The following is a 27371-nucleotide window of genomic DNA, read 5'->3' on the forward strand; positions in this document are numbered from 1 at the left end:
AAGTGTAGTTAACTCATTTTTAGAAGAATTTCTTGAATATCAAGAGACATCTGTAAACGGTACGCAAAAGAGTTCATTTCCGATTGCTAAATCAGCTGATTTATTGGTATTTTTGCAGAAACCACAACCGTGGAGCCGTCATGTTAACCAGTAAGCAAATAACATAACTTAAAAAGCAAACGCAATCATTACCTAAATTACATTGTATATGCAACAAAAAGTTCACCTGTGTAAGTTAATTATGGTGGCAGGAAAAATCTAGTGTATATTACGAGCACTAAAAGTCATTGCTGCTCATGTATGGCCACACTCAGCTTAAGGTTCGTGCGGCCATCTACAGTTCTCAAGAAACAATAAGGCAATTTGCAGTCTTGTCTTAATACACAAATAGCTATTATTAATAAAATATCAATATAGGGCTCTGAATTTAAATCCAGCCCTCTGAAACCAGTTGGCAATAAATTAGATCTAAAAGATTTATAAGGGCATTGCTCTTTGAGCATAAAATATCAAATAAACTGCTAAAAATCATTTAACTTATCACATTAGTTTCGTATACAAGCAACATTGTAGAATTAAAATAAAAGGAATGAAAGACGCAAAAATACAAATTAAACAGGTATTTATTTGGTTTGTACAACTTACTTTTTAAGTCTTGAAATGTAACATGAAGAACAGAGAATAACTTATAAGTAACCAAATGACAAAAGCTTAAATTTAACAATATAAAATGGGCACGCCAATGGGGTGTCACCACGCTGAGGCGCTTGTTATCATACGCTCTTGCGTAGCTTGGAATCGAAGGTGGGCATCGATAAAAAGCGAATCACAAGTCTTCATCATCCTCTGGTAAAGGAGTATCTTGTGCTTCCTGGAACAAAATAACAAAAAAACTGTCAATGGTTTGCTTACTGGAATAAACCCTACACTAGAGGTGGGCGTTATTTAACATAAAACAATATATTACCATTGATACTACTATTCCAGAAGTACCACACCTATTAAATTGGTACTGAGAATACCCTGAATACCCTCGGAACTGTATGAATGAGCAAACTATCGATGGCTAAAATTGTGTCTTCCATAGGTAACATAAAAAAAACATCACAAAATAATTGCACCTCGGCAATAGGTTTTTAGCTAGGCAATAGCTACATACTATTTTTATCGTCGTCTTAACTGTGTGATCGAACAGGTGAAATAACGATAATTGTGTACTGGTAACAAAAAAGAGATATACCGTGCTCGAGATGTAGAACTGCACTCTATTAATTAACAAAATCACCACACATACTTTCTCTCCCTATACCATAGTATATGGAGAAAGTATTGTTTTCAAATAATACCCTCAAACAATAAGGAGATAATTTACCTTGAGATCCTTTTCGATCTGTGTCTGCCATTGGGGATCCATGGTAACTTCTGGGGGCACGAGGGCGGGCATTGCAACAAACTCCAGGTTGGGGTCTCCAATCAGCTTCCTGGCCAACCACAGGAACGGCTTCTCAAAGTTGTAATTACTCTTGGCACTGATGTCGTAGTACTGAAAATAACCAACACAATTATGTACAGAGTAACATTCAATGAGACATTATTAATTTTATGTAGCAAAAGAATGTGGTCGAGTGATGCTGGTTTCAAAATCCAATAAAAAGCAAGAACATAACCATTATTCGAGTATAGAAATCTTGAGATTTTCTTTAAGGTTCATTCCAAAACTACATTTCTTCAACAAGTTTTTTTTTTTTCATTGAAAAAGGAGCTCGCCCATTCTCAAATCAGGATATTTGTTGGGTTAACAAAAAAGAACCAAAAAACTTGGAAAAATAATTACTGCTAATGATATTATATCACACGATTCTCTCTTAAATCGAACCCTCGCCTGGGTCATATAAGGTAAGCAATAAGCATGTAAAATACGACAGACTAAAATAATGGATACAAAACTGACCCACCCAAGTTCAGAAAGTAAGAAACAGGTTTGATTAAAGCAAAGAGCATTTGGTACATTTCTACAGCCCCACCAAACAGAGGCACAAATCGAAGAGTTTGGCAAGCCTCAAAATTCCTTTGTCGTAGGATTCCGCTGTCTGCAAGCTCAGCTACCCAGTGACACGCAACTGGAGCTTCACTCTAGCCGTCATCAAAGCGCTTTACTATGACCAAGCCTTTTTATTTTGGACACAAGTAAAATTCACTCAGAGCAAGGTCTGGACTGTCACCCAGGTGGTTAGGAGGAATTCATTCACCCATTTGAATGAATAAAGATCTTGCAAGAGAATTGCTGTATGAGGTCGGGCATTGTTAGGGAAAAACAAAAGGTAGATATTAAATTTAGTATGCCTACGGCTATTTTGAAAACTCCGAAAGCACCATTTTCAGGCAGAACTTTATTAATTACGTTATTTCCGTACAATTAACACGATTGACAATCACTTTCTAGAGGGCTTTAAGTTAATGGTCAACAAAAACTAAGTAACTATAGACCACGCATCTCAAAGTGATATTGTAGCACAGTGACACTTTTGCTTTGACGGCTGGATTGTCATTGAGAAAGCAAACACATACTGTACCGTACCAGAAAGTGCACGAGCAGCAGCCTATCGACGTCAGATAGGTTTCTTACTTTCTGAATAGTACCTACAGTATTTTACCTCATTGTAACAATGGTTAATCCAGGGCCGGTATTTAAATAAGAGTGTAGGCCTACTGTAAAACTGTATTAAATACATACCTGGAGGTTCTTTTTACGGTGGAACACTATGCTTTTCGCCTTGACTTTTCTGTCCTTGATGTCAACCTTGTTTCCGCAGAGAACGATTGGGATGTTTTCGCAAACCCTGACTAAGTCTCTATGCCAGTTAGGAACATTCTTGTATGTGACTCTAGACGTAACATCGAACATAACGATGGCGCATTGACCCTGTGAAAAATGATTGCTCAAGATTAGACCCCCATACTAGTAAGCCAATAAAAGCTGAAATTTTGCACAACAATTTAATGCAATCATTACACATTAAAAATTTATTTAACAATGAAGTAACTTTTATTACTGTTTAACTAAAACATCTTGGCTACACTTGTTACGACATAGGCTTTTAAGTTACAAAGGTAACATTGGTACAAAACTAAAAATGGGACATATAAATCTTAAGCCATTAATAGCCTATCTACCGGCAGGTCTAACTTAAAAAAACAAAATACCTAATAGTTCAGAAGATCCAATTGTTTAAAACTCTGGACTGTGTAATTTATAGCCTATTCACGACGTACCCGTTTTAAGTTAACCAATTAGGTACTTTACAAAAACTTCATTAAAAAAGAATCAAAACTTGTAGCCTAGGCCTAAGTTACTGTAGGTAAGTTAGGTAGCTTATTCTTTGATTTTATTGGCTTTATTGGAGAAGGTAATACACATCATGTACAGCTTGTGTACATGATTGTCTTAACTTTTTTTCTTTAAACCTAGCCTAAGTAACTTTCAAAGGCTAACACTTTCTTAACATATTTTTACCTGGATATAGTAACCGTCTCGAAGGCCGCCGAACTTCTCTTGGCCTGCAGTGTCCCAAACGTTGAATCTGATTGGACCTCTGTTGGTGTGGAACACTAGTGGATGCACTTCTACTCCAAGCGTGGCGACGTACTTCTTCTCAAATTCACCAGTAAGATGTCGTTTGACAAACGTGGTCTTTCCTGTACCACCGTCTCCGACCAAGACACACTTAAATGTCGGCATCTCCTGTTCAGCCATCTTGAATTGAAAATTTAGAATCTACCTGTAACAAAAAATACTTAACTTGAGTCTTCAAGTAACTTACATTTAATCTTGAATTAGCCCAAGTACGATAGATCAATTATGTAAACACAGTTTAATATAACTTACCACACATTGTTAATCAATTGGATTGGGGGAAAAAATCCTAATTAAACAAAACAGAAAGGTGGTAGGCTAACTCAACTATCTTTACCACAGTATCAGTTGAGGCTTAACAACTACAGTAACTTAACGATTTTGTGGCAATTTATGCAAGTAATTTACCCTATGTTAATAAGTACCGTAGATAGGCCTAGGTACTATGATGTTTATACCCAACATCTAAAGCTCTTGTCAGATTAGGGTAACGAAATGGCCAAGAAACGAGCTTGCCTAGTGAGCTCAGTCTGTCCTTAAGTTATATTCTTAACTTCGTAGCCTACGCATATATTTGTGTCAGTGTCCTAACTTAATGTTATTATCTTCATAACAGTCTATTTGAAGCCCCTGAGTTCTCTGCAATGGACTAATTTACAGGGATGTAAAGTAGCTGTTGCATATGTGCGTCAATTGGTCTGTGACTGTGGGTACCTAAGTTAAGTTATGATTTGTGATCTCATAATTTATGACAGTTGGAAAAAATGTTTTTTTGCTGCATCACTGTCTACTTATAGGCACATAAAGTTTGTGCACGTGCTTTTGTTTAGCGAGTCTCTGTAAGTTAAGGTATTATTTCCTAGATAGTAACTTTTCGTTGAGTTTGTGTGATGAAAACAAAGAAACACAATAAAAGGAGAGCTTAAGTTAACTTAAATCTTCAGTGCCATTACTTACATAAGTACTGACAGTGAAATTGATCGCAAGATAACTTAGATTTTGATAGTGACAAAGAATCTGAACACAGTTCTTTGTTTTGAATGAAAATTACAACAATTTTTTAACTTCAGTAACAAGAATTATAGATTACAAATAACTTAAGTTAAACTTAATGCAGCACATTTAACTCAGTGCAACAAGTTTACCCTTTGGTCTGCATAAACTTCAGTTAAAACTTAACTTAAAAAGTTACTGTCAGCCAAGTGACACCTGGTCTATGTGTGAAATTAAAATTAACTCCTCGGTCCATGGGAATGACGCATTGTCACATAACTTATAAGTTAACCCTCCGAGTGTCACGCGTCATAAAAATGACGCACAACACACTTTGTGTAGGGTCACGCGTCACTTTTATGACGCACAAACATCGTTTACGGCGAAGGCTCTATGACTGACTGAATCGGATTGAACTGGATCGAGTTAGGTATCGTTCTTTCCGTAATATTCTAAGCTTTCTCCAGAGGTCTGTCTCTAAGCGCTATTCATTTTAGTTCCGAAAATATTGTAGCAGACAGCTGACGTGCGTGTATTTGTAAACAGCTAGGTTCCCCCGGACCGATGACTGATGTGTTTTATTACGTTTATCATTGTTTTAGTGTTAAAAATCAAAAGTAGTGATATACGTGGTGCATTATAAGAAGATTTAAGTGGTTTTGAAGTGCTGGTTGATGATCCTGAAGAAGTAGGTAGTGATATTGATGTAAATTATCAGCCAGATTCCTAGCTATGGTTAGGCTATGCATTCTTAGCTAAACGCTATGTACTGAAATCCGTTTTTCGCTCATAACTTATTTATTTGATAACTTACCTCGCTATATGATTATATATTTGTAATCCTCATTAAATTTAGAACAAAGTGGCTATTTTCAAATATTTATAGGCCTATAATTTATACAATTTCATTGAGCGCGAACTTATTTTTTTTTGAAAATTTTCGAAATTATATTTTTTTTTTACCTAAAAATTTTTTTTTTGAAAAAATGTTCCTTATGTTTTATATATAATATTGAAGCCCATGATTTTCCAAACAAAATGGTATATAGAACATTAGAATTGACATTGTTTTAAGCTTCTCAGATCCGTTTTAATAAAACCTTGCAAAGGGGCCAAAAATAGGTGGACATTAAGGCCTAAACTATGGACACTCGGAGGGTTAATGCAGGACTCAGTAAGCGAACGTGTTAACAAACTTCCACCGGATTAACTTAGCAAAACTAAACTAAAGGTTCAAAGGGTTGACTTATGTTTGGTTAATCCAATGAACAATGAAACGCTAAGTTAGGCCTAGGTTTTAACTTAGGCCTTCTAAGAAACGAACTTAGGCCTTGCTAGTCTTCAAGCTAATAAAAATCCTGCATGAAAATAATATGCCTGTGATATACTCCCAAAGATCTTAACAGAAGCTAAGCTTGTCAGAAAAATTAGTTCAAGGACTTTCCTGTTGCAACTGGGTTGCCATCAGTAAAACTACTATAGGCCTAAGTAAGACCTATTTTGGTAAAGGGTTGATGAAATTAAGCTTAGGGTTACAAAGGAGTATAAATATAGGAGCTTTAAGGAATCACAGTTCATGTTACTTCCTATTTATATACATAAATTACCGGTATTTTTTAATTGTAGCCGAAAATCATATGAAATGGCGCCACCAATTCTGTTCCAAAGGAAAATGGCCATTACTGACCGAAGTATTTATTGCATAACAAATGCAATTTAGAGGTAAAATAAATCATTTGTATATATTTGTGTTCATATTTACCTATATAATCTACTAATAAAGTTTAAGAACATAATATTACGGGATGCACGGAAAATTAGTCGATAAAACTTACCTCACTGCAAAGACGTTACGGTTCACAATGGTGTTTCAGTTGGAGAGGAGGAGAATTGGGTGATGATGGAGGCAGGAAACGGAAATCAAAATTCAAATTTTAACCCCAATACTTTTATATACTACAAAAATATACAAATATTTCCATCAGTTTTCTAAAATTAAAATTTTTTGAGCATGTTTTAATTTATTATTTTGAAAATTTTAATAGTTGGTAATAAAGTAGCTTTGTTTTGCAGCTTTTGTAATGACGTCACGGGCGCAGCCGCAGTTTGACAGACGGCAATGCAGAAGCATATCGATTTTTAACGTCGTCTACAGTTTTAGTGTCCGTCTATTAGTGTAGTAGTGTTGTTTCATGCTAAATTCAGTGAATGGGATTTTTTATTGAAGTAGCGGTGTAAATTACCTGGTTATAAGATGACCAAGGACAGGCTTCAAGCTTTAAAAGCTGTAAGTATGCTTTATGTTACTAGTATTACACCCAATTTGACATCAATAATACTATACTAGTTTCTATGTTATGCACAGGGATTGACTTTGAAATAAGTTGAAAAAGTATTGTAATTGTTTGGTTTCTCAGGTACTACTTGTTGCCAATCATGATGAGTTCATCTGTATTGTTTTACAACAAATGAATCACCATTCAATCAATGAGGAAAGTGAGAATAATCTCAGTTTCACATATAGGGATGGAGCATGTCAGGGAGAAAACCCAGCCCCACCCCCTGATATTTAAACTTGCATTGGGTATGGTCAAAATGATTTGGTTAATTTTCTATGAATTGACTGTTCACAATGTTTTAGCCTTAATAAATTTATGGACCAAACTTTTGACAGTTTTTATCTCTGAAACTGTATAAAAGACCGTAGGCAAGCATTTGTTTTTTTCTAAAAATTTAAAGTGAAAAGAAAACGCGTGTTCAAGTATTAGTGAAGGATTAAGTTTAAGTATTTTAAGTTTACTATATAGGCCTAGAAGTTATATCTAACATTACTTATCACTTGGCAAGCCTCTTAAGTTACGTTGATTTTATTGAGATTAGAACAGAAACACACAAATTTCACATCATATTTTGTCTACACAGTTGTTATCACAGTAACTTACGTGACATCTAATAATTCTTATTTAACTTACAGTAGGGTCTTAAGTTACTTAACTTAAAGAGTTAAGTAACTTAAGACCTTAACATCTTAAGGGTTACCTTAAGACCTCCCAAAAGGAAGGCGGTTGTACATACTATAGAGACCTTTGATCGTGTTGACAACCGACTACTGTAATCTAATGTGCTTTGCACGCGAGGGTTCGAATCCGCTAATGATGTATACTTGAGGGTTGACTATTATGTAGATTCTTTGATTAAAACTCACATTTTATAACTGCACAAACAAACTTTATTAATTGACGCCAGAGACATACTTAAGTTTACATTATTAACATTGAGAATTCCCCGACTATGGCTACTTAACTATCTGAGTTCGGCTATCCTGGTGGGGGTATACGGTACCTACGATACATCATAAATTAGTCTAATCAACCTAAGTTACTGTTTCAACCGGTAATATATCATTCATTCTCTGCGAAACTGTAACTTAAAACCTCTGGCCACAACTTCTACAAAAAGTTAAGTTACTTGGTTACCAAGCTGTAATTTTAATTGAAATTATGTTTTTTTTTTTGTCCTAGGACGCTAGGCACGAGCCTAGAATTGTTTTTCACATTACTTCAGGCTAGACCTAGGGGTTAAAAATAGCAATATCACTTAGATAAAATCCATTGGTGATCTGGCGGGGTTTGAACCCGGGACCCCAGGAACCAGAGTCCCGCGCTCTAACCACTAGACCAGCACGCTCCCCAAAAAGGCCAGCTCGGCTCGCGTAAAATTACGTTAAATAGGCTACTGTAGTAACTTATGGCCTATGAAAAACTAAGTTAGCCTACCTACTTTATGTTGGAAAAATATTTGCTCTGAATAAACTTAACTGTCATGAAAAATTAAATAAATTAGGCCTTGTCCTAGCCTAAACTTAATACAGGAGACCACTCAACTTTAAAAATGGTTGGGGCTGTGCAGAAACTTGACCCACTCAACATGGGCAATGGTGGTGGGGCAAAAAATGCAGCTAAATGATGACTATAACATGGGAACACCTTCACAGAGAACCTAACTTACGATATAGATTCAAGATTCAAGAGATCTATTGTACCATTAAGTAATACTATAAACTTATAGGCTATTATAGGATGAATAACGATAAATATCAAAACATATAACCGAATACTGTATATCAATAGTTAGGTACCTATCTGGTTCGATATTAATATCACAAAGCTGCCTATTTTACCATCATGATGTAAATAAAAACAACAACAAAGATATTAACAAAGCTTTTATTTCTTAGTTTCCACTTAATATTTAAGAATAAAAATGGAAGAAATGGTTTGTAGGTTTTTAGTTTACATTTCTTAATATATTGTTATCTTATGTTTTGGTTATTATTTGTTTTGTTACGCACTTTTCATAAAATAAATTGTGTTTAAGTTATGTTTTTATGATAATAGTTTTATTTAACTTATTAAATATCAATTAAAACGTCAACAAAAGCCAATTTTGAAATCAATGTTTGCAATAGAAAAAATTACATAGGCCTAATCGATATATCGAACCGAATAAGTTTCGATATACTGTATATTGTTATTCATACGATAATATACCGGTATCGTAGGTTCTCTGCAGAAGTCTACACTTAAACATTTAGAATAAAACTAGGCTACAGCTGGCTCATGTAACTTAAATGTAACAAAAATCATTTAAGTTTTTTTACAAATCAACTTTAGGTTTAAGTTACAGGAACTTAGTTGTTCATTGCTACCTAATGAAAATTCATTCTTATGGTTTCACTGTAGGCTATTTGTGATTCTTGTTTAATTAAACATGATTAAAATTAATTTAGGCCTCTGAGGCTATCTCAATCAGTAATTAACTTAGGTGTTTGGGGGAGCGAGCTGGTGTAGTGGTTGGCGGAACTTTGGTCCGTAAGGTCCCGGGTTCAAATCCCGCCAAATCACCAGATGGCTGCAACCCCTAGGTCTAGCCTGAAGTAATATAAAACAATCCTGAGCTCGTGCCTAGCGTCCTAGGACAAAAAAAGTTGCGTAACATCTAACACCTACCAGTATAGGCTATAGAGTTATTATGTTTAATTACATAGGCTACAGCTAAACATTTAATTGAATGTTTGTAAGCCAGAACTTTTTTCAATGGGGGTTCAGCTTCTTTAATCTATACTTATTTAATACGCAAGCATATTTTTTGTGACAATTACTCCTCCGAAACTACTGAACCGATTGTCATGTTTTTGGTGTCATTGGAAAGAGCGTAACGTGAAGTTGTGCAGGAAACTTTCTTTTTAGGGAAATAATGAGAGAGAGAGGCCCTGGAGCCCTTTAAAGTTTCGTATTTCTCCATAAGATTAAACATTGGAAACAAAAATTATTATGAAACTCCAGCTGTTGTCAAAATTCTCTGAAATCAAAAGTGAGAAGATGAGCATGTTAACCCTCCGAGTGTCCCTTGTTTTGGCCCTAATGTCTGCCTATTTTTAGCTCATTTGCAAGGTTTTATTAAAACGGATCTGAGAAGCTTAAAAACAATGTTAATTATACTGTTCTATATACCATTTTGTTTGGAAAATCATGGGCTTCAATATTATATATAAAACATAAGGAACATTTGTTAAAAAAAAAATTTTTAGGTTAAAAAAAAAATATTTTGGAAAATAAAAAAAAAAAATAAAAAAGTTTGCGCTCAATGAAATTGTATAAATTATAGGCCTATAAATATTTGAAAATAGCCACTTTGTTCTAAATTTTATGAGGATTACAAATATATAATCATATAGTGAGGTAAGTTATCAAATAAATAAGTTATGAGTGAAAAACAGATTTCAGTACATTGCGTTTGGCTAAGAATGCATAGCCTAACCATAGCTAGGAATCTGGCTGATAATTTACATCAATATCACTACCTACTTCTTCAGGATCATCAACCAGCCCTTCAAAATCACTTAAATCTTCTTATAATGCACCACGTATATCACTACTTTTGATTTTTAACACTAAAACAATGATAAACGTAATAAAACACATCAGTCATCGGTCTGAGGATAACCAAGCTGTTTACAGATACGCACGTCAGCTGTCTGCTACAATTACGATCGGCTCGGAGAACATTCAGCGCTGAGACAGACCTCTGGAGAAAGCTTAGAATATAACGAAAAGAACGATACCTAACTCGATCCAGTTCAATCTGGTTCAGTCAGTCACAGAGCCTTTGCCGTAAACAGTGTTCGTGAGTCGCTGCAGCGACGTATATAGAACAGTATAATTAACATTGTTTTTAAGCTTCTCAGATCCGTTTGAACAAAACCTTGCAAATGAGCTAAAAATAGGCAAAAAGAGTCGTCCTCCATTTTCTATTCTAAATTTGTTTACAACTACGCTTAAGGGATTTTCAAGACAACTAATGATTTAATTTACAAAAAAGCAAGCTTCTCTAGATAACTAGAGCATTCTTTAATTTAGAAATGATCATCGAGTCGCGTTATCAATGGCTCCAAATTGGCAGTTGGTCACATATACTTTGAAAGACGTATGTTTTTACATGTTTTGTCTTGTGTTTCAGGCGCAGAGTGATGATGATGATGTCGGTCCTGATGACGTCGCGGTCAACGTGGAAGGCCGCGACGGCTTCATGGACGAGTTCTTTGCGGAGGTAAGTCACACATGTCTAATCTTTGATTAAATTCATGCAATGTTGTAGTTGTTTAATGATGGGTTTGATGTGAAGAAGGTCAACATGGAATAACATTCTAAAGCCTCTCTTGTTAAAAAGTGTTTAAACTGTAATAAAGTTGCTGGGCAGGCTATTTTTGGCGAATTTCCCATATAGGGAATAAGCTATTACCGTAGTACTCTATATATGTGTCCGTTAGCACGATAACTCGAGCAAAAATGATCCGATTTTGATTAAATTTGGTATAAACGTGTACCGGTAAACCTACATTTATTCAAACGAGTTCGCGAACCAGCATGATCGGACTACGGGAACGGGGGTTTACAGGGGGTTTTATGGGGCAAAAATAGGGGTTTCCCATTTTTTACCCAAAAGCATAACATTTTTCAATTTCTTTCCAAACCATTTTGTAGAGCTTAAAAAAACAAATAATTTTTACAAAAAAACAAAAACAGTTTTACCCTCCCTGATGCAGCAAACCTAAGTACTTGTTAAACTAATTCTATTTAAATAGGAAATAAATGTTATATTTTTAAGTAGACATTTTAGTGTAAATCCAATCAGGCAAATGGAAATTCACTTAGTCTGCAGGTTTGCTGCGGCGGGGGTATTTTATGTGTAGGAAGTGTAGGGAGAGTATGAAACAGATGGAGGATGTAGGACATAGTTTAAACTAGAAATCCCTTTACCAATAATTTCGGGTTACCGTAATTCCATCCCCCCTTGGTTGAGACGTTTTTTTCCCTGGAGGGTAAGATTCCAACTGCAGGCCTCCAAGTCGTCCTACTTTTCCTACTTTTCCTACTTTTTAGTAGGAAAGTAGGAAAAGTCCTACTTTTTACACATTTGTCCTACTTTCCTACTTTTTTATAAAAATTATGTCGATTTTGCGATATTTTATTACACTTATTAATGTTTACTTATCAATATTTCCCAATGAGAAGTTTTTTCCTAAAAAATATGACTGACTGAGATAATTTTTTTATAAAACAATTTGTTAAATGATTTTAAATTTATATGTTCCAGTACCGTAGTATCTGTATGGTTAATCTTATCAACATTGTTATTGGGTGAAAACATTTTTATTTTCAAAGACATGGCAATACTATTGTGATAGAAAATAAAAATTGTGATTATTATCAGTGCTTACTATTCTGACATGTCTTTTATAGTTCGGCCGCTTAGAAAACGACCTGCGTGCTAATGCTAAACCAATGCTGGAGGAGGTTGCTTTCTAAGCGGCCGAACTATAGATTCCCCAATGAAGTGAACTGAGGGGAAATCAATGCTCCTGGGGAGCCCTGGGATACTAGTTCAAAAGTAGTTTACTTTAGCACTTATCGGTCCAGTGTTTCCCTGATTAGCCTAAACATGATTTTTTGACATAACTGTATTCAAAATAAATTAAGGCTTAAGTTTAAGTTTAAATGTCCAAGTTTCACTGGCTCAAATAGTTTTTACTCATTACAATTCAAACATTCCTACTACTTTTAAGATTGCTCTAATCTAACTAATTCAAAATACTTATGGAACATATTTTTAGAATTTTATATTATATCTAGTTCCGTACTTTATAGGCCTACTTAAATAACTATTCATGCTTCTGTTTTCCACCCAAAAAAATCCATTTTACTTTTATATTAATTTTAGTTCTGAAATATTAAATAATATAAAAAAGAACAAATTTCTTATTCACAACACCATTTTAAACACAAATTAGGGCTGGTTAACGTTAGGGAAACATATTTATTTTTATCCTTTATTTAATGCTGCTTGTCCTAAATATTTTTTCGTGATGACTGTAGATAATGACTCCTTAACATTTTAATTTCTCTTGTGCGTTACTTCTGAATATTTGGTGTACAATCTCAGCTAAAACTATATCCGGCCTTTTAGTTGAAGATTTTTTTAAATAAAAATAATTAATTATTGATTTTAATTTTAAAATTTATAAATAGAATTATTTTAGTTATGTTTCCAAATTGTCTGGACATATTTTGTGGACTTCTTACTTGGGCTAAAGCCGGGTTTTCCTAGGCGCGGAAGCGGAGAGCGGACTCCACTTGTCTTAGGTAATTTAATGTTTCTGTTTTCCTAGAAGCGGAGCGGAACACCATGTTAATTTCTTTTCCGCTCTCCGCGTTCCTCTCTCCGCTTCCGCGTCTAGGACCCAGCTTAAGACAAACATAAAATTCCATATAAGTATGGGTCTAAAATGCCTAGATTTTAATTTGTCGGTCTATTTGTGATTTTTAAGAATTATTTTATATCTTGGGCATTTTTCAAGATAGAACTTTTAAAATGGATATAAATGTGTATTTTAGAAGGTGATAAGAGCTTGCAAAATTTTGATCCAATATCTCAAGCCGTTTCAATATGGCAGCCATTTAAAATATTTAATGCCAAATTTTATTTGAAACCGTAAATATTTAGAATATAGTTTCCTGGATCAAAAAGATAGAGAATTCAAATACAAATCAAATGAGACCTTGTTTTTTTTAAATCTGATGACAAACAACCAAATCAGTTTTTTTCTAAATTTGTTTACGCAACTTAATAGGACTACCCATACTGCTCTGAAAAATAACAAATAAGAATACAGTATGGTAGTGCTATTAAATTGTGTAACCGAATGTTGAAAAAAAACTTATTTATGGTTGTTTGTCATCCGATTTTACAAACAAGGTCTCATTTGATTTGGATTTGAATTCTCTATCTTTTTGATCCTGGAAACCATTTTCTAAATATTTACGGTTTTCATGAAATTTGGCATTAAAGATTTTAAATGACTGCCATATTGAAACGGCTTGAGATATTGGATCGAAACTTTGCAAGCTCTTTTCACCTTCTAAAATACACATTTATAACCATTTTAAAAGTTCTATCTTGAAAAATGCCCAAGATATAAAATAATTTTTAAATGTCACAAACAGACCGACCAACAAAAATTTAGGCATTTTAGACCCATGCATACTTATATAGAATTTTATGTTTGTCTTAGCCCCAGAAACAAGTCCACAAAATATGTCCAGACAATTTGGAAACACCCTGTATATTTATATACACTATTATATTTGATAAACTATTGTGTATGCTAGTATTATTTGGTTTTTAATATATATTGTATCAGCAAAAAAGTTTGATTTGTATGTAAAATTAAGTCCTACTTTTCAGTAAAAAGTCCTACTTTTTGCTGAAAAAGTCCTACTTTTCCTACTTTTTTGAGGTCAAAAACCACTTGGGGGCCTGCAACTGCAAAAAGTGCACGTAGTCTATGCAGATTTGCTGAGGCAGGGGTATTTTACTCCTCAATTAATAAGTGATCAACTTGTGATTTGGGGACTTAATGTGCACTTTTATTTTTTCCAAAAAGTTTGTGTGTTGTGAATTTTCACAAGGAACATCACTAAAAATATGGTATTACATTTTTAAGAACTTCAGCCTGTGTTTGTATAATTTTAATGAGATACTAGGTGAAATCTGTAGAAATCAACGGTTACTGTTGAGGTTTCAAGCAAAATCGTTTAACTATCAATCAATGATAAATAAGCTCAATGTTGGAGAATTTTGGGTTGTTCGTGATTCAGCAGTGTGCTTTAAGTATGTCCAATATTAATAATCAATAGCTCAAATGAACGCTGGTATTTCACAGAAGGTTCTTGGATCAAAACAAATAGGATAACATAGTTAGAATTGAATAAATATATCTAAAATAATTTTCCATATCCGAGAAATCAAATTTATGGTTTTTAATTGAGTAATACAGTACCGGTATCTCTTAACTGATTCAAACGATCAATATCTCAAATGAAATCCTTTATTTCTAGGAGTCCTATTTAAAGACCAAGACATATAAAATAACTAAAATAAAAATAGTGTTACGTATCATTGATTGCAGATAAGTCCTAAAATAATTATAATTAGGCCTATTGTTGATTCTCAATAGTTCAAATGAAAGCTTGTATTTCAGTGAAGGTTTTTGCACCAAAAAATTTATAGAATAATGTAATTAGACCTGGTGAAATATATTAATTGATTACTTTAATTAAAGTAAGAATTCAAAAACATATTTACTGATAAATGAATAACGATGGTTGATGGTAAATATGTGCGTGCATACCTTTAATTTAAGACCAAAATTATGGAAATTAGAAGAAGAGCCAAACCGACTCGGAAAAGAAAACCCAATAATTTTAAATATATAATTTTTTGGCTCACTTTTGGATTGAAATCAGTTGGATCGTTAAAATCAGTTATATGACCTTTTCACTACTGCAATAATTTAACTGAATGAAATTTGCAGATATCTCTTTAAATTTGTTAGCTTTCCTAGTCACAAATCAATTAGCCTAACTAATTGAACTATTGTTTGAGTGTTTGCATTGTTAATTAGTATAATGGGTATAACATCTCAGTGATTCATGTAATTTATTAGACCAATAGATATTGGTTTGTTCAAAGCCTACAAAATACACGTTTCAATAATTAAATGAAATGAAAATATTTATTAATGGGAATATTACGACCACATGGTCCTTTCTTACGGTTAAACTCTTATAAACTTAGTTTAAACTAAATAATATGTTTTATTACACTTTCTTTTGCTTTAAACAAAATAATAATTAAATACTTAAGTGACAAATCTTCGTCCCTGTATCATTGTCGATCATTTGAGATGGGGGTCCGTATTTCAACCCAGTGCAATTTGTTGTGTTACAAATTGTACAAAGTTACAATTTTGTTTTTCAAGGTAAAACAGGGTTCCCTAAGTGTTTTAATTTTTTTATAATTTTTATGTTTCACCTAAAGATGTTTAGCTTATGTAAAAAAAAGTTTAACATTTTTTTCTTGATCTACGCCAAAAGGAAGTACTTAAACACTGTTATAGAAAACAGTCCAAACATGTGAAAACATTATGTTGTGAATGTTCCGGGAATCAAACGTGTCCCCTTCACCTAAGTCCGAGACGCTAACCACTAAGCTAGTTATGTTCAGCATAAACTGAAAGATCCCTCTCCAAAGAATTTTCAAAACAGTAAATAAATATCTTGTCTGAAAAAGGTTAAGACAATCTACAGCACCACACAACTCTTGACAATCTGGGGTTCTATCAGCATAACTTGATATATATGGTTCGCCAGAGAATCTATCATGTATCGTAGACTCATAGGTCTTCAGTTTCTGTCTGTGCTGAATTGCTCAGTGCATGTCTGACTTGTATAAACCGTCCGTCTCGTCCTGGCCAATCCACATTCGTCTTATACATTTTATATGACCTAGTTATTTCAGAGGCTATTCATGGCACCAATCAATATAGATAGTTTTTACTAGTTTCAGCAAACTTCCAAGAAGGAAGTAGCCATTAGGTGTAGGCTATATTCATAATAAGAACTAAGTATAAACACTGTACTTACCTAATGTTTTTATGGTCCTCAGAAGTAAAATCACAGTTTTTTACTCTCTGTTAATTTTTTATTTATTTTTTAAAACGTTTTTAATAGCTCGCTTTCTTGTCCGGTACAAATTTTGCAATAAATTTTATACTAACTTCCCGATGAGCTAGAGACTTGAAACTTGAAACATAGCTCACAAATGGAAGACAATGCAATATTAAATCATTTAATGTTCATATTTCCCTTGGGCTACGCCCCACAAGCTTGTTTTTATTAACTCGCTTTCTTGAAAATTTTGATACTTCCCAATGAGCTAGAGACTTGAAACTTCAAACATAGCTCACAAATGGATAACAATGCAATATTATAGCATTTAATTTTCATATTTCGCTTGGGCTACGCCCCACTGGCTTCCAAATTTTTCATGTTTACATTTTGAAAGAATGTAAATATATCAATTAATTAAAGTCAGCTGTAAATACTTAAATTTGACAGTTCAAAAAGCAGAGGTTAAGCTCCCTCTGCTTAACTCCCTCTGCTAAAATTGTAACAGGTTCTGCTCCCAAGAGATTCTTTATACAAACAAACATTTCAAAATAAAGATAAACAATCTGATTGCAGATATAAAGGTGTTTGTTAATAATGTCATTTGTTATTTGTTTAGTATTCTATAAAGTAAACAATAAATTAAATAGATTGATATATTTATAGTTTAGTAGGTAGGCCATACATTCAATCTAATACATAACATGCCTCTGTCCTAATTGCATGAAATAGATTTAACATCCACACACATTAAAAACTAAAAAGTAGAAAATAATTTATAAATAAAAAACTTTTTTAAAACAAAAGGTTTTTAATTGCACTAAAAAGTAGAAAATAATTTATAAATATGTGGAGAGTATAAATACTTGTATGATTTAAAACAAAAAACGTGGGGTGCATACAATTGATAATGATACATTAGTTCAATAGGTGAAGGTAATTGTAAATTATCTATTGCATGCACCCCACGTTTTTCGTTTTAAATCATACAAGTATTTATACTCTCCACATATTTATAAATTATTTTCTACTTTTTAGTGCATTTAAAAACGTTTTGTTTTAAAAAAGTTTTTTATTTATAAATTATTTTTGTCTTAGTACGCTAGGCACGAGCCTGGAATTGTTTTCACATTACTTCAGGCTAGACCTAGGGGTTAAACGGCAATATCACCTAGATAAAATCCATTGGTGATTTGGCGGAGTTTGAATCCGGGACCCCCAGGAACCGGAGTCCCGCGCTCTAGCCATTAGACCAGCTCGTTCCCCACTCTCTGATAATGGTGTGTCGGCTAATTTAGTTATGAGTGAAATACTAGTACTTAGTTTTTTAGTAAAATATTGATAAGTAATAATTATACTAGGGCACCCATACATAAATTATGCACAAAACTCGTCTCCGATTCATACTCAATACTGCAATACCCTTTAATACTTAAAAAGTTATGATTGCTAAAGACAGCTATTAGGTGAATAAAACTACTAATCTGCCAGATTCGGAATAAATATAATTTCTTTATTGTAGATTTATACCACAAAGATTGATTTACGTACGTCAATCAGGTTACAATCGTTTTCTAAAAATATCCTCGGCTGGTTATGTTAAGTCCATTTTCATAAACTGTTTCGTCTTATGTTTTCTATCTGACTGTGGTTAAACATTCAACTTAAGGATCAACGGTAATTAAACATTTACAACCGTTGTAAAGAAAGTTGATCAGAATTACTTGATCTTTAAAAGTGGACTCTAGAAAGATATTAAATGCTTAAGGGACGAAGCCTTAAATGAAATCACCCTTCTGGTTACGATTTGTCACTCCGCTAGAACATGAGCTTTAAAATCACACCTAAATCGTCAAAATTGGTTCAATAGGACAGGGGGAAAGGGGATGCAACGGAGAAAACCCTAATTGTGTTAGATATTTTATGATACATCCAAAATTATTAACGAAGTTGACACTAGATAAGGGCTTGTTTGATTATAAGCTGATGATGATGTGTTTATTGATCATCCCTGATGTTAATTTATCGCTGGTATCAGCGAAATTTAATCAATGCCTACTGGAAGGTGTGTTTGTTTACACATAACTAAGGATGGTGTATTAGTTAATCACCGATAATGTTATGTTTGATAATCGATCACCAATATTGGTCTATTTATAAATCTACCACCAATGACAGTGTGTTTGTTAATCAATCCTCTGACGGTGGTGTGTTTGTCTATCAATCTCTGATGGTGTTGTGTTTGTCAATCAATCTCTGACAGTGGTGTGTTTGTGAATCAATCTCTGACAGTGGTGTGTTTGTGAATCAATCTCTGATGGTGGTGTGTTTGTCAATCAATCTCTGATAGTGTTGTGTTTGTCAATCAATCTCTGACAGTGGTGTGTTTGTCAATCAATCTCTGATGGTGGTGTGTATGTCAATCAATCTCTGATGGTGGTGTGTTTGTCAATCAATCTCCGACCGTGGTGTGTTTTTTAATCACTCTCTGATCGTGGTGTGTTTGTTAATCAATCTCTGACGGTGGTGTGTTTGTCAATCAATCTCTGATGGTGGTGTGTTTGTCAATCAATCTCTGACAGTGGTGTGTTTGTCAATCAATTTCTGACTGTGGTGTGTTTGTCAATCAATCTTTGACGGTGGTGTGTTTGTCAATCAATCTCTGACAGTGGTGTGTTTGTTTATCAATCTCTGACTGTGGTGTGTTTATCAATCAATCTCTGATGGTGGTGTGTTTGTCAATCAATCTCTGACAGTGGTGTGTTTGTCAATCAATTTCTGACTGTGGTGTGTTTGTCAATCAATCTTTGACGGTGGTGTGTTTGTCAATCAATCTCTGACAGTGGTGTGTTTGTTTATCAATCTCTGACTGTGGTGTGTTTATCAATCAATCCCTGATGGTGGTGTGTTTGTCAATCAATCTCTTACAGTGGTGTGTTCAAAAAATTCAATCTCTGACTGTGGTGTGTTTGTCAATCAATCCCTGACAGTGGTGTGTTTGTTTATCAATCTCTGACCGTGGTGTGTTTATCAATCAATCCCTGACAGTGGTGTGTTTGTTAATCAATCTCTGACAGTGGTGTGTTTGTCAATCAATCTCTGACGGTGGTGTGTTTGTCAATCAATCCCTGACAGTGGTGTGTTTATTAATCAATCTCTGACAGTGGTGTGTTTGTCAATCAATCCCTGACAGTGGTGTGTTTGTTAATCAATCTCTGACAGTGGTGTGTTTGTTAATCAATCTCTGACGGTGGTGTGTTTGTTAATCAATCCTCTGACGGTGGTGTGTTTGTCTATCAATCTCTGATGGTGTTGTGTTTGTCAATCAATCTCTGACAGTGGTGTGTTTGTGAATCAATCTCTGACAGTGGTGTGTTTGTGAATCAATCTCTGATGGTGGTGTGTTTGTCAATCAATCTCTGATAGTGTTGTGTTTGTCAATCAATCTCTGACAGTGGTGTGTTTGTCAATCAATCTCTGATGGTGGTGTGTATGTCAATCAATCTCTGATGGTGGTGTGTTTGTCAATCAATCTCCGACCGTGGTGTGTTTTTTAATCACTCTCTGATCGTGGTGTGTTTGTTAATCAATCTCTGACGGTGGTGTGTTTGTCAATCAATCTCTGATGGTGGTGTGTTTGTCAATCAATCTCTGACAGTGGTGTGTTTGTCAATCAATTTCTGACTGTGGTGTGTTTGTCAATCAATCTTTGACGGTGGTGTGTTTGTCAATCAATCTCTGACAGTGGTGTGTTTGTTTATCAATCTCTGACTGTGGTGTGTTTATCAATCAATCCCTGACGGTGGTGTGTTTGTCAATCAATCTCTTACAGTGGTGTGTTCAAAAAATTCAATCTCTGACTGTGGTGTGTTTGTCAATCAATCCCTGACAGTGGTGTGTTTGTTAATCAATCTCTGACTGTGGTGTGTTTATCAATCAATCCCTGACAGTGGTGTGTTTGTTTATCAATCTCTGACCGTGGTGTGTTTATCAATCAATCCCTGACAGTGGTGTGTTTGTTAATCAATTTCTGACTGTGGTGTGTTTGTCAATCAATCTCTGACAGTGGTGTGTTTGTCAATCAATCTTTGACGGTGGTGTGTTTGTCAATCAATCTCTGACAGTGGTGTGTTTGTTTATCAATCTCTGACTGTGGTGTGTTTATCAATCAATCCCTGATGGTGGTGTGTTTGTCAATCAATCTCTTACAGTGGTGTGTTCAAAAAATTCAATCTCTGACTGTGGTGTGTTTGTCAATCAATCCCTGACAGTGGTGTGTTTGTTTATCAATCTCTGACCGTGGTGTGTTTATCAATCAATCCCTGACAGTGGTGTGTTTGTTAATCAATCTCTGACAGTGGTGTGTTTGTCAATCAATCTCTGACGGTGGTGTGTTTGTCAATCAATCCCTGACAGTGGTGTGTTTATTAATCAATCTCTGACAGTGGTGTGTTTGTCAATCAATCCCTGACAGTGGTGTGTTTGTTAATCAATCTCTGACAGTGGTGTGTTTGTTAATCAATCTCTGACGGTGGTGTGTTTGTTAATCAATCTCTGACGGTGGTGTGTTTGTCAATCAATCTCTGACGGTGGTGTGTTTGTCAATCAATCCCTGACAGTGGTGTGTTTATTAATCAATCTCTGACAGTGGTGTGTTTGTCAATCAATCCCTGACAGTGGTGTGTTTGTCAATCAATCTCTGACGGTGTTGTGTTTGTCAATTAATCTCTGACGGTGGTGTGTTTCTTAACCAATCTCTGATGGTGGTGTGTTTTTTAAATCAATCTCTGAAGGTAGTGTGTTTTTCAATCAATCTCTGATGGTGGTGTTTGTTAATCTATCCCTGACAGTGGTGTGATTGTCAACCAATCTCTGACGGTGGTGTGTTTGTCAATCAATCCCTGACAGTGGTGTGATTGTCAATCAATCCCTGACAGTGGTGTGATTGTCAATTAATCACTGACAGTGGTGTGTTTGTTTCAATTAATCCCAGTCAGTGGTGTGGGTGTTTATTAATCTCTGACGTGGTGTGTTTGTCAATCAATCTCTGACGGTGGTTTGTTTGTCAATCAATCTCTGACGGTGTGTTTTTTATCAACCACTGATGATGCTGTGTGTGAATAGTCAATCTCTTGATGTTGTTTGTATTTGATGAATTTATGATGATGGTGCTTTTGAAAATCTATATAGTATGGTGTAATTTCAAGCGCTGATGATGGTGTGTTTCTCTTTAGGTGGAGGAGATACGGGAAATGATAGACAAGATACAGGCCAATGTGGAAGAAGTCAAGAAAAAACACAGTGCCATCCTGTCCGCCCCACAGACTGATGAAAGTGAGTAAATTACAATTTCTATCTTAGTTTAGTTGCAAATTGTGAATGATTCTTCTTCTCACCTGCTTCTGGTTTTTCATCGTCGTTAGAAACCTCTAAATTAATTAATAACCGCAATTTGGTGTTATTTTATGGCCTCTTCATGTCATCATTGTCTACAGATGGATATTTCAATCAATGTTTATATAAAATTTTATAAAAATTGAGAAAACTGTAGCTCTCTGAGTTTGGGGGTATTAAAAATGGACTTTTGTTCGTGACACATGAATGAATTAAAACGATGATTGAGAAAATATTTGTAATTTACTAAGCTCAGAAAACATATTTAACACCTCAATTGACTTTCTCAAACCATAGTCAATCAGAAATATTATTCGAAACTACTACAACATTTAATTCACAAATTTACTCACAACTATTGAATTTTTAAAAAGAACTGATTATGAAATAAAATATACTAGCTGCTATACTCCGTGCTGTGAATGGGGAGGAAGCACGGAAAGCGATGTAACATATTTATTTAGACACTACAAATAATTTACGTTATACAACTACCGCTATGTTTTTGAGGTTGAAATGTTATGATTATCTATGAATCCTTTGTTGGGTAGGGTTAGGTCTAAGTCATGACCTAAAACATCAAGTGAAAAGGTTGTGCAAACACGTGAAATTATTGAAATTATTAGTGAAATTATTTTATTCCCTTTAGAATCCAAGTGTAGCAAGATAGATATAAAGGTAAATATAGGTGCAAAAACTATTCCCGGTTATACCTAATATTATCTTTATAAATCATTATGATTGTATGTATTGTTACATACAAATACTATAGTATAAATATAAACGTCCAAAATAATAACATCAATAACGTTCGTACAGATACATAAATCTTAACAGTTTCACTTGCATCAGTTCCAGTGAAGTGCTCTAACGGTGTAACAGTGACATTGCCCGTCGAAAGCTGTAATTCGTCTAAGTAGCACTTAAACATGACCCTGTCTCCCCCAGGTGCGATTAGCATTTTGACTTCTCCCCCCTCCCACCACTCCCACGACAATCTCCACATCACATCGCATCACTACACTTGCCTTAAAAATTGGATTTTGGTGTGTGCTCTTCTTTTGTTCTCACTTGTAATACTTTTGTAATATTATCGTGAGATTTGATGGAAGCTGTTTTATGAATAAGAAAAGTGTCTTCCAACTCTAAATGAAATCTTTATGCTTTGGTATATTTTGTAAAGTTTTAAAAATCATTAATAATAAAAATTTATATTGCAAAGATATGATGAACGCTTTTTTTTATTAATATGAAGACTAAATATGATTTGTTTTATTAAGGGTGAATCTTAATAAGTTACACAATTTTGAAACAAAAAGCAAAATTAATTTCTAGTTTTCAACAGACTAATTTATACTGAGGTAAAAAAACAAACCTTATAATTTTTATTTAGCCTAACTACCAATATCTTGACTCAAAACAAAACCCATTTTAATTTTTCTCAACAGTAATCGGTCATTGATGGTTAAAACATTGATGACAGTTAAAATGCTAGTGTCTACAAAGTCATTTGTATGTTTTTTGGTTTATTTGTAAAAAAAAATGAAAATTTATTTTAGGTAGGCTACATAATTAATACACAATTTTAGTGATCACCTATAAACTATAGTTTGCAAATAATTCTTTACAACAAAGGATAACAAGATCACAGATTTTTATTTAAAGAAAGTTTTGACAGTAAATTTGTTTTAACCTAAAAATATACAAAATGTTGAACTCTTAAAACAAAATTAAAATTTGGCCTAACTTAATTCAAACAACCAAGTCAAGTAGTATTTATACTGGTTGCAAGGTGAATGCAGTGGAATTTGTTATGTCATTCATTCATCATCTGTGATGCGCTCTCTTGTGTGGGTCTTAGCAATTAGACGATAATAGAACTGTGGGAAAGTTTGTAATATTCCATGTTTCATGGCCATTTAAAATGTTCACATCATGAACAGTTAATTAGTTATTAATACTAGTTTGTTTGCAATTAGCTTTGTGTAATACTTAATCATTCATGTTTCCTTTAAGGAAAATTTATTACAGCTTTGTTGCCACTGAATTAACTTTGTCTCACTAAATTGATGTTTTGAAAATTTTTTTAATATGTTAAACATATTTTTTTTATAAAAAATGTTGGATAAACCATACTAGCAGCGCTTTTTGTTCCTTAGATGTAAACAATTGTTATGCTCCTATGTCTCTGGGGCATCATTATCACATAAAAAATTTAGGTTACATAGAGAAGGTAAAGTTCTCATAAAAATATATTTAAAACATGTTTTACAAGCACACAAAGTATGGAATAGTATTCCGATTTACACACGTTATGTATTTATTTTTGGTCTCTGAGTATCGAGCTTGACTAGTGGTGGAGCGGAGGACCTCGGTCCTTGAGGTCCTGGGTTCAAATCCTGCCAATTGTATATAAGTGATAATGCGTCAACCACTAAGCATAGCTTGAAGTAGTGTGAAAAACAATTTTAGGCTAAATCCTAGTGTCCTAGGACAAAAAAAATTTTTTGTCTCTAACTCCAATTTATTCTTAACTTTTGAATATACTCCAGCTCACACTGGCAGAAATTGATAAATATTGATTGATTGAACAATATAGCATCCTCTATCAAGGTATGATCATCGATGGGTATGATAAATAAATTAGCCTGATACAAATTTAATACCAGGGTTTATCATCATACCAAAAGATATGTAACATTAAATGTCTGGGTAGCTGAGTGGTTATAGGGTTTGCCTTCAAATCTAAAGGTCGCTGGTTCGATTCCTGGTTCGATTCCAAGCAAGGTTGTTACTGGACTCAGTCGCCATTTGCATTGTGCTATCATTAACGGAGATATCTTACGAAATGTTTATTAGATGCAGACTTATGTTTGGACTGCACTCTTAAAAAACCTAAACAAATGAGAATTACGTTAAAACGCCATAAAATAAACACTAAGCTCACTCAACAAACAAAGTTGTAACTTTCTGAAACGTTCCGTAGCAGAGTTAACGAGATTCGGCAGAAACCTGGAAACCCTTCCGTGGCTCCGTTCCTATTAACATGTTAATTCATATTACCATTGAACACGTATTGTCCTACGGTTGGTTCATCTGCATTTGTGTTGGCGCTACATTGCAATACTCGCTGACAAAAGATAACATTGTAAGCGGCTTTGGTTAAACATTTTTGAAGTGTTTAAAGTAGACGCAGTGTGATTGAATGCTATTCTATTTTTGAATGGTATATGGGGGGACAGTCCAAACAATGGTCTTGTTACCTTCTAACGGCCTTTTATAGCATCATTTAGATTATTAATAGAGCATCATTAATATTTTTTGGAATCAATACCTTTTTAATTGAATTGTTATTTAAGTTTTCCAGGTTTTTTCTTCTTGTTATTTTGTTTGTAAAACTGTTGGGGAAATTAATCTAATTTGATTTGAGCATTTTGATGGTTCAAAACTGTACCCAGCTGTCCTTTATTGTTGGGCATTTAATAAATTGGTCCTGGATAAAAACAGCTGATCTTAGTGAGAATACTACAGAGACCTCATTAATTTTTCATTCATATTTAGCTTAAAATACACACCTATATGTGTGACACTGCCATAAAAGTAATCATAAAGAATTGACTCTGTCTACGATTGAAGCAGCACCCTTCTAAGTATAAGGCAAGCCGTTCAACTCAGGTACACAGATTGTAAAATAAATTAGTGAAATATAAGATTTTTCAAACAAATTGTAGACTCAACATGAAATTGTTAAAATTAATTCTCTTAGACATTGTTACAAAGCAATGTTGGTTAAAACTTTACATTACTTTTCCTGTCAGATAAGTATGACTACATTAGTTCCGAGGAAACTTCGTAAAAGTAGGTTAGACGACGATATAAGTGGGTAGTAATTCATGGCTTATCTGAAGGCTTTTAGGTCACTAACAATACCTAAAACCATAAATAAACCCACAACGAAATATTCTTCATACCTATTCGAAATATTCTTGATTTCGACAATACTTCAATAAATATTTTTAGTTTAAATTGTTAATGTTTTATGTGAATAGATTTATTGTCCACAGCACCTATTGAGTAAAAGTAGTATATTGAATAAAATATTTGTCTACCATTAAATAACATGTTGCAATAGATTTATTGGCCTATTATTGTACTTCCATTCGATGGTATTGAGACATATGTTTGTATTTCCCCAGAAGAGTTTAAACAGATTGATAACAGAGGTTATACTCTACTAGCTCTGGGTGTCTAATGAGTGATAACATAATTAGTCTCGTTACTGGAAACCAATTAGTGACAACCATCAATAAGCAACAGTGGCAATTGTTGTTCATAGTTGGGCCTGTGACAAAACATCCTCAAAAATTCTTTTTTACATTGCATTTTAGTGATATTTTGCGGCATAAGTTAGCTAATATTTAACATGAACACAAAAACGAATTTGTATCTACTGTAATGTTTAACTTTAATCACTATGTTTTTATTCAATATCTACTATCAAACAATAATTAGAAAATGCAATGGTTGAGGTTAAGAATGTAACATAGAGCACAAGGGCCTTGGTATTTAGGTTATCCTCATTAAAAAAGCATGTAATGATTGTATGGATCAAATCTGTTTATCCAGAAAAAAAGAATCAAAATTGTAGTTGGTCTCCAGTACAAACAGAAGTTTTATCCCCTTTCAATTCATGGCTGGAATTTATGTTTAAACCATTAAATAATATTAACAAAAATAATGTTACAGTTTATTCCTATTAGGGAAAGCTTTAATTTCTGTAGCCTAAATAATGTACTGTTAGAGACAATTTAGTATTTTAATTGTAGTGAAATGTATTTTTGCAGTTAAAGAATAATAGCTTTTACAATTATTTTTTGAATTATCTTATCAGTAAAATCAGTAAATTTGGTATACATTTAATAATTAGTGAATTTCAAAAGATAATAAACAAGAGAGGTTTAACAAATTTGCAAAGTCATTAACAGTACATAAAATCAATTTTTAAAAGCCAAGACCACAGCATCATGTTGTATTCATCACCAAGGTAGTCGAGTGGCAATCCTGTCACATTTAAAGGGTAAAAAGTCAAGTTAAAGTGTTTTGTGGGAGGTGTTTGAAGTATTCAGTGTTTTCCGACGTGATTTCTTTGATGTGCTGCTAACTGGGGCAGCCACTAACACCAAGGTGCTCTATCAAATATTTATCAACCTTTTCACTATCATCTCCCGTTTCTTTTACTTTCTTCCCGTTCCTTTACAAGTTAATATTCCTGTTGCAGCAAG

General features: G+C 34.0%; 2 protein-coding genes across 6 annotated transcripts in view; one reads left to right on the forward strand and one right to left on the reverse strand.

The window, feature by feature from the left end:
* Positions 1-605: 605 nt before the first annotated feature.
* On the reverse strand, positions 606-6512 carry LOC128983509 (GTP-binding nuclear protein Ran). The gene is made up of 5 exons (XM_054402808.1): positions 6463-6512; positions 3515-3779; positions 2735-2923; positions 1373-1543; positions 606-871 (listed from the first exon to the last, which is right to left on the reverse strand). Exons 2-5 carry the CDS (start codon positions 3752-3754, stop codon positions 827-829), a joined length of 645 nt encoding a protein of 214 aa, XP_054258783.1. The 5' UTR covers positions 3755-3779; positions 6463-6512; the 3' UTR covers positions 606-826.
* Positions 6513-6766: 254 nt separating this feature from the next.
* Positions 6767-27371, forward strand: part of LOC128994237 (syntaxin-1A-like) — a 94239-nt gene continuing 73634 nt past the window's right edge. For all 5 annotated transcript variants that reach the window (XM_054418651.1, XM_054418658.1, XM_054418665.1 and 2 more), the window contains exons 1-3: positions 6767-6914; positions 11147-11236; positions 21930-22029. In XM_054418651.1, coding sequence (XP_054274626.1) covers positions 6882-6914; positions 11147-11236; positions 21930-22029 — 223 coding nt within the window. In that variant the 5' untranslated portion in view covers positions 6767-6881. The remainder of the gene's footprint in view (positions 6915-11146; positions 11237-21929; positions 22030-27371) is intronic.

This window comes from Macrosteles quadrilineatus, unplaced genomic scaffold (assembly GCF_028750875.1).
Source record: "Macrosteles quadrilineatus isolate MER2022 unplaced genomic scaffold, UCM_ALF_1.0 Scaffold_1__1_contigs__length_201487025, whole genome shotgun sequence".
In the NCBI taxonomy this organism is placed as follows: domain Eukaryota; kingdom Metazoa; phylum Arthropoda; class Insecta; order Hemiptera; family Cicadellidae; genus Macrosteles; species Macrosteles quadrilineatus.

What these genes read in the sequence shown, in the direction of transcription:
- LOC128983509 (XM_054402808.1), bottom strand. Translation starts at nt 3,754, where the DNA reads ATGGCTGAACAGGAGATGCCGACATTTAAGTGTGTCTTGGTCGGAGAC. An exon ending in ACCGTAAAAAGAACCTCCAG is followed by an intron (nt 1,544 to 2,734) that starts GTATGTATTTAA and finishes GGTTATTTTCAG; the next exon opens with TACTACGACATCAGTGCCAA. An exon ending in AGATCGAAAAGGATCTCAAG is followed by an intron (nt 872 to 1,372) that starts GTAAATTATCTC and finishes ATTTTGTTCCAG; the next exon opens with GAAGCACAAGATACTCCTTT.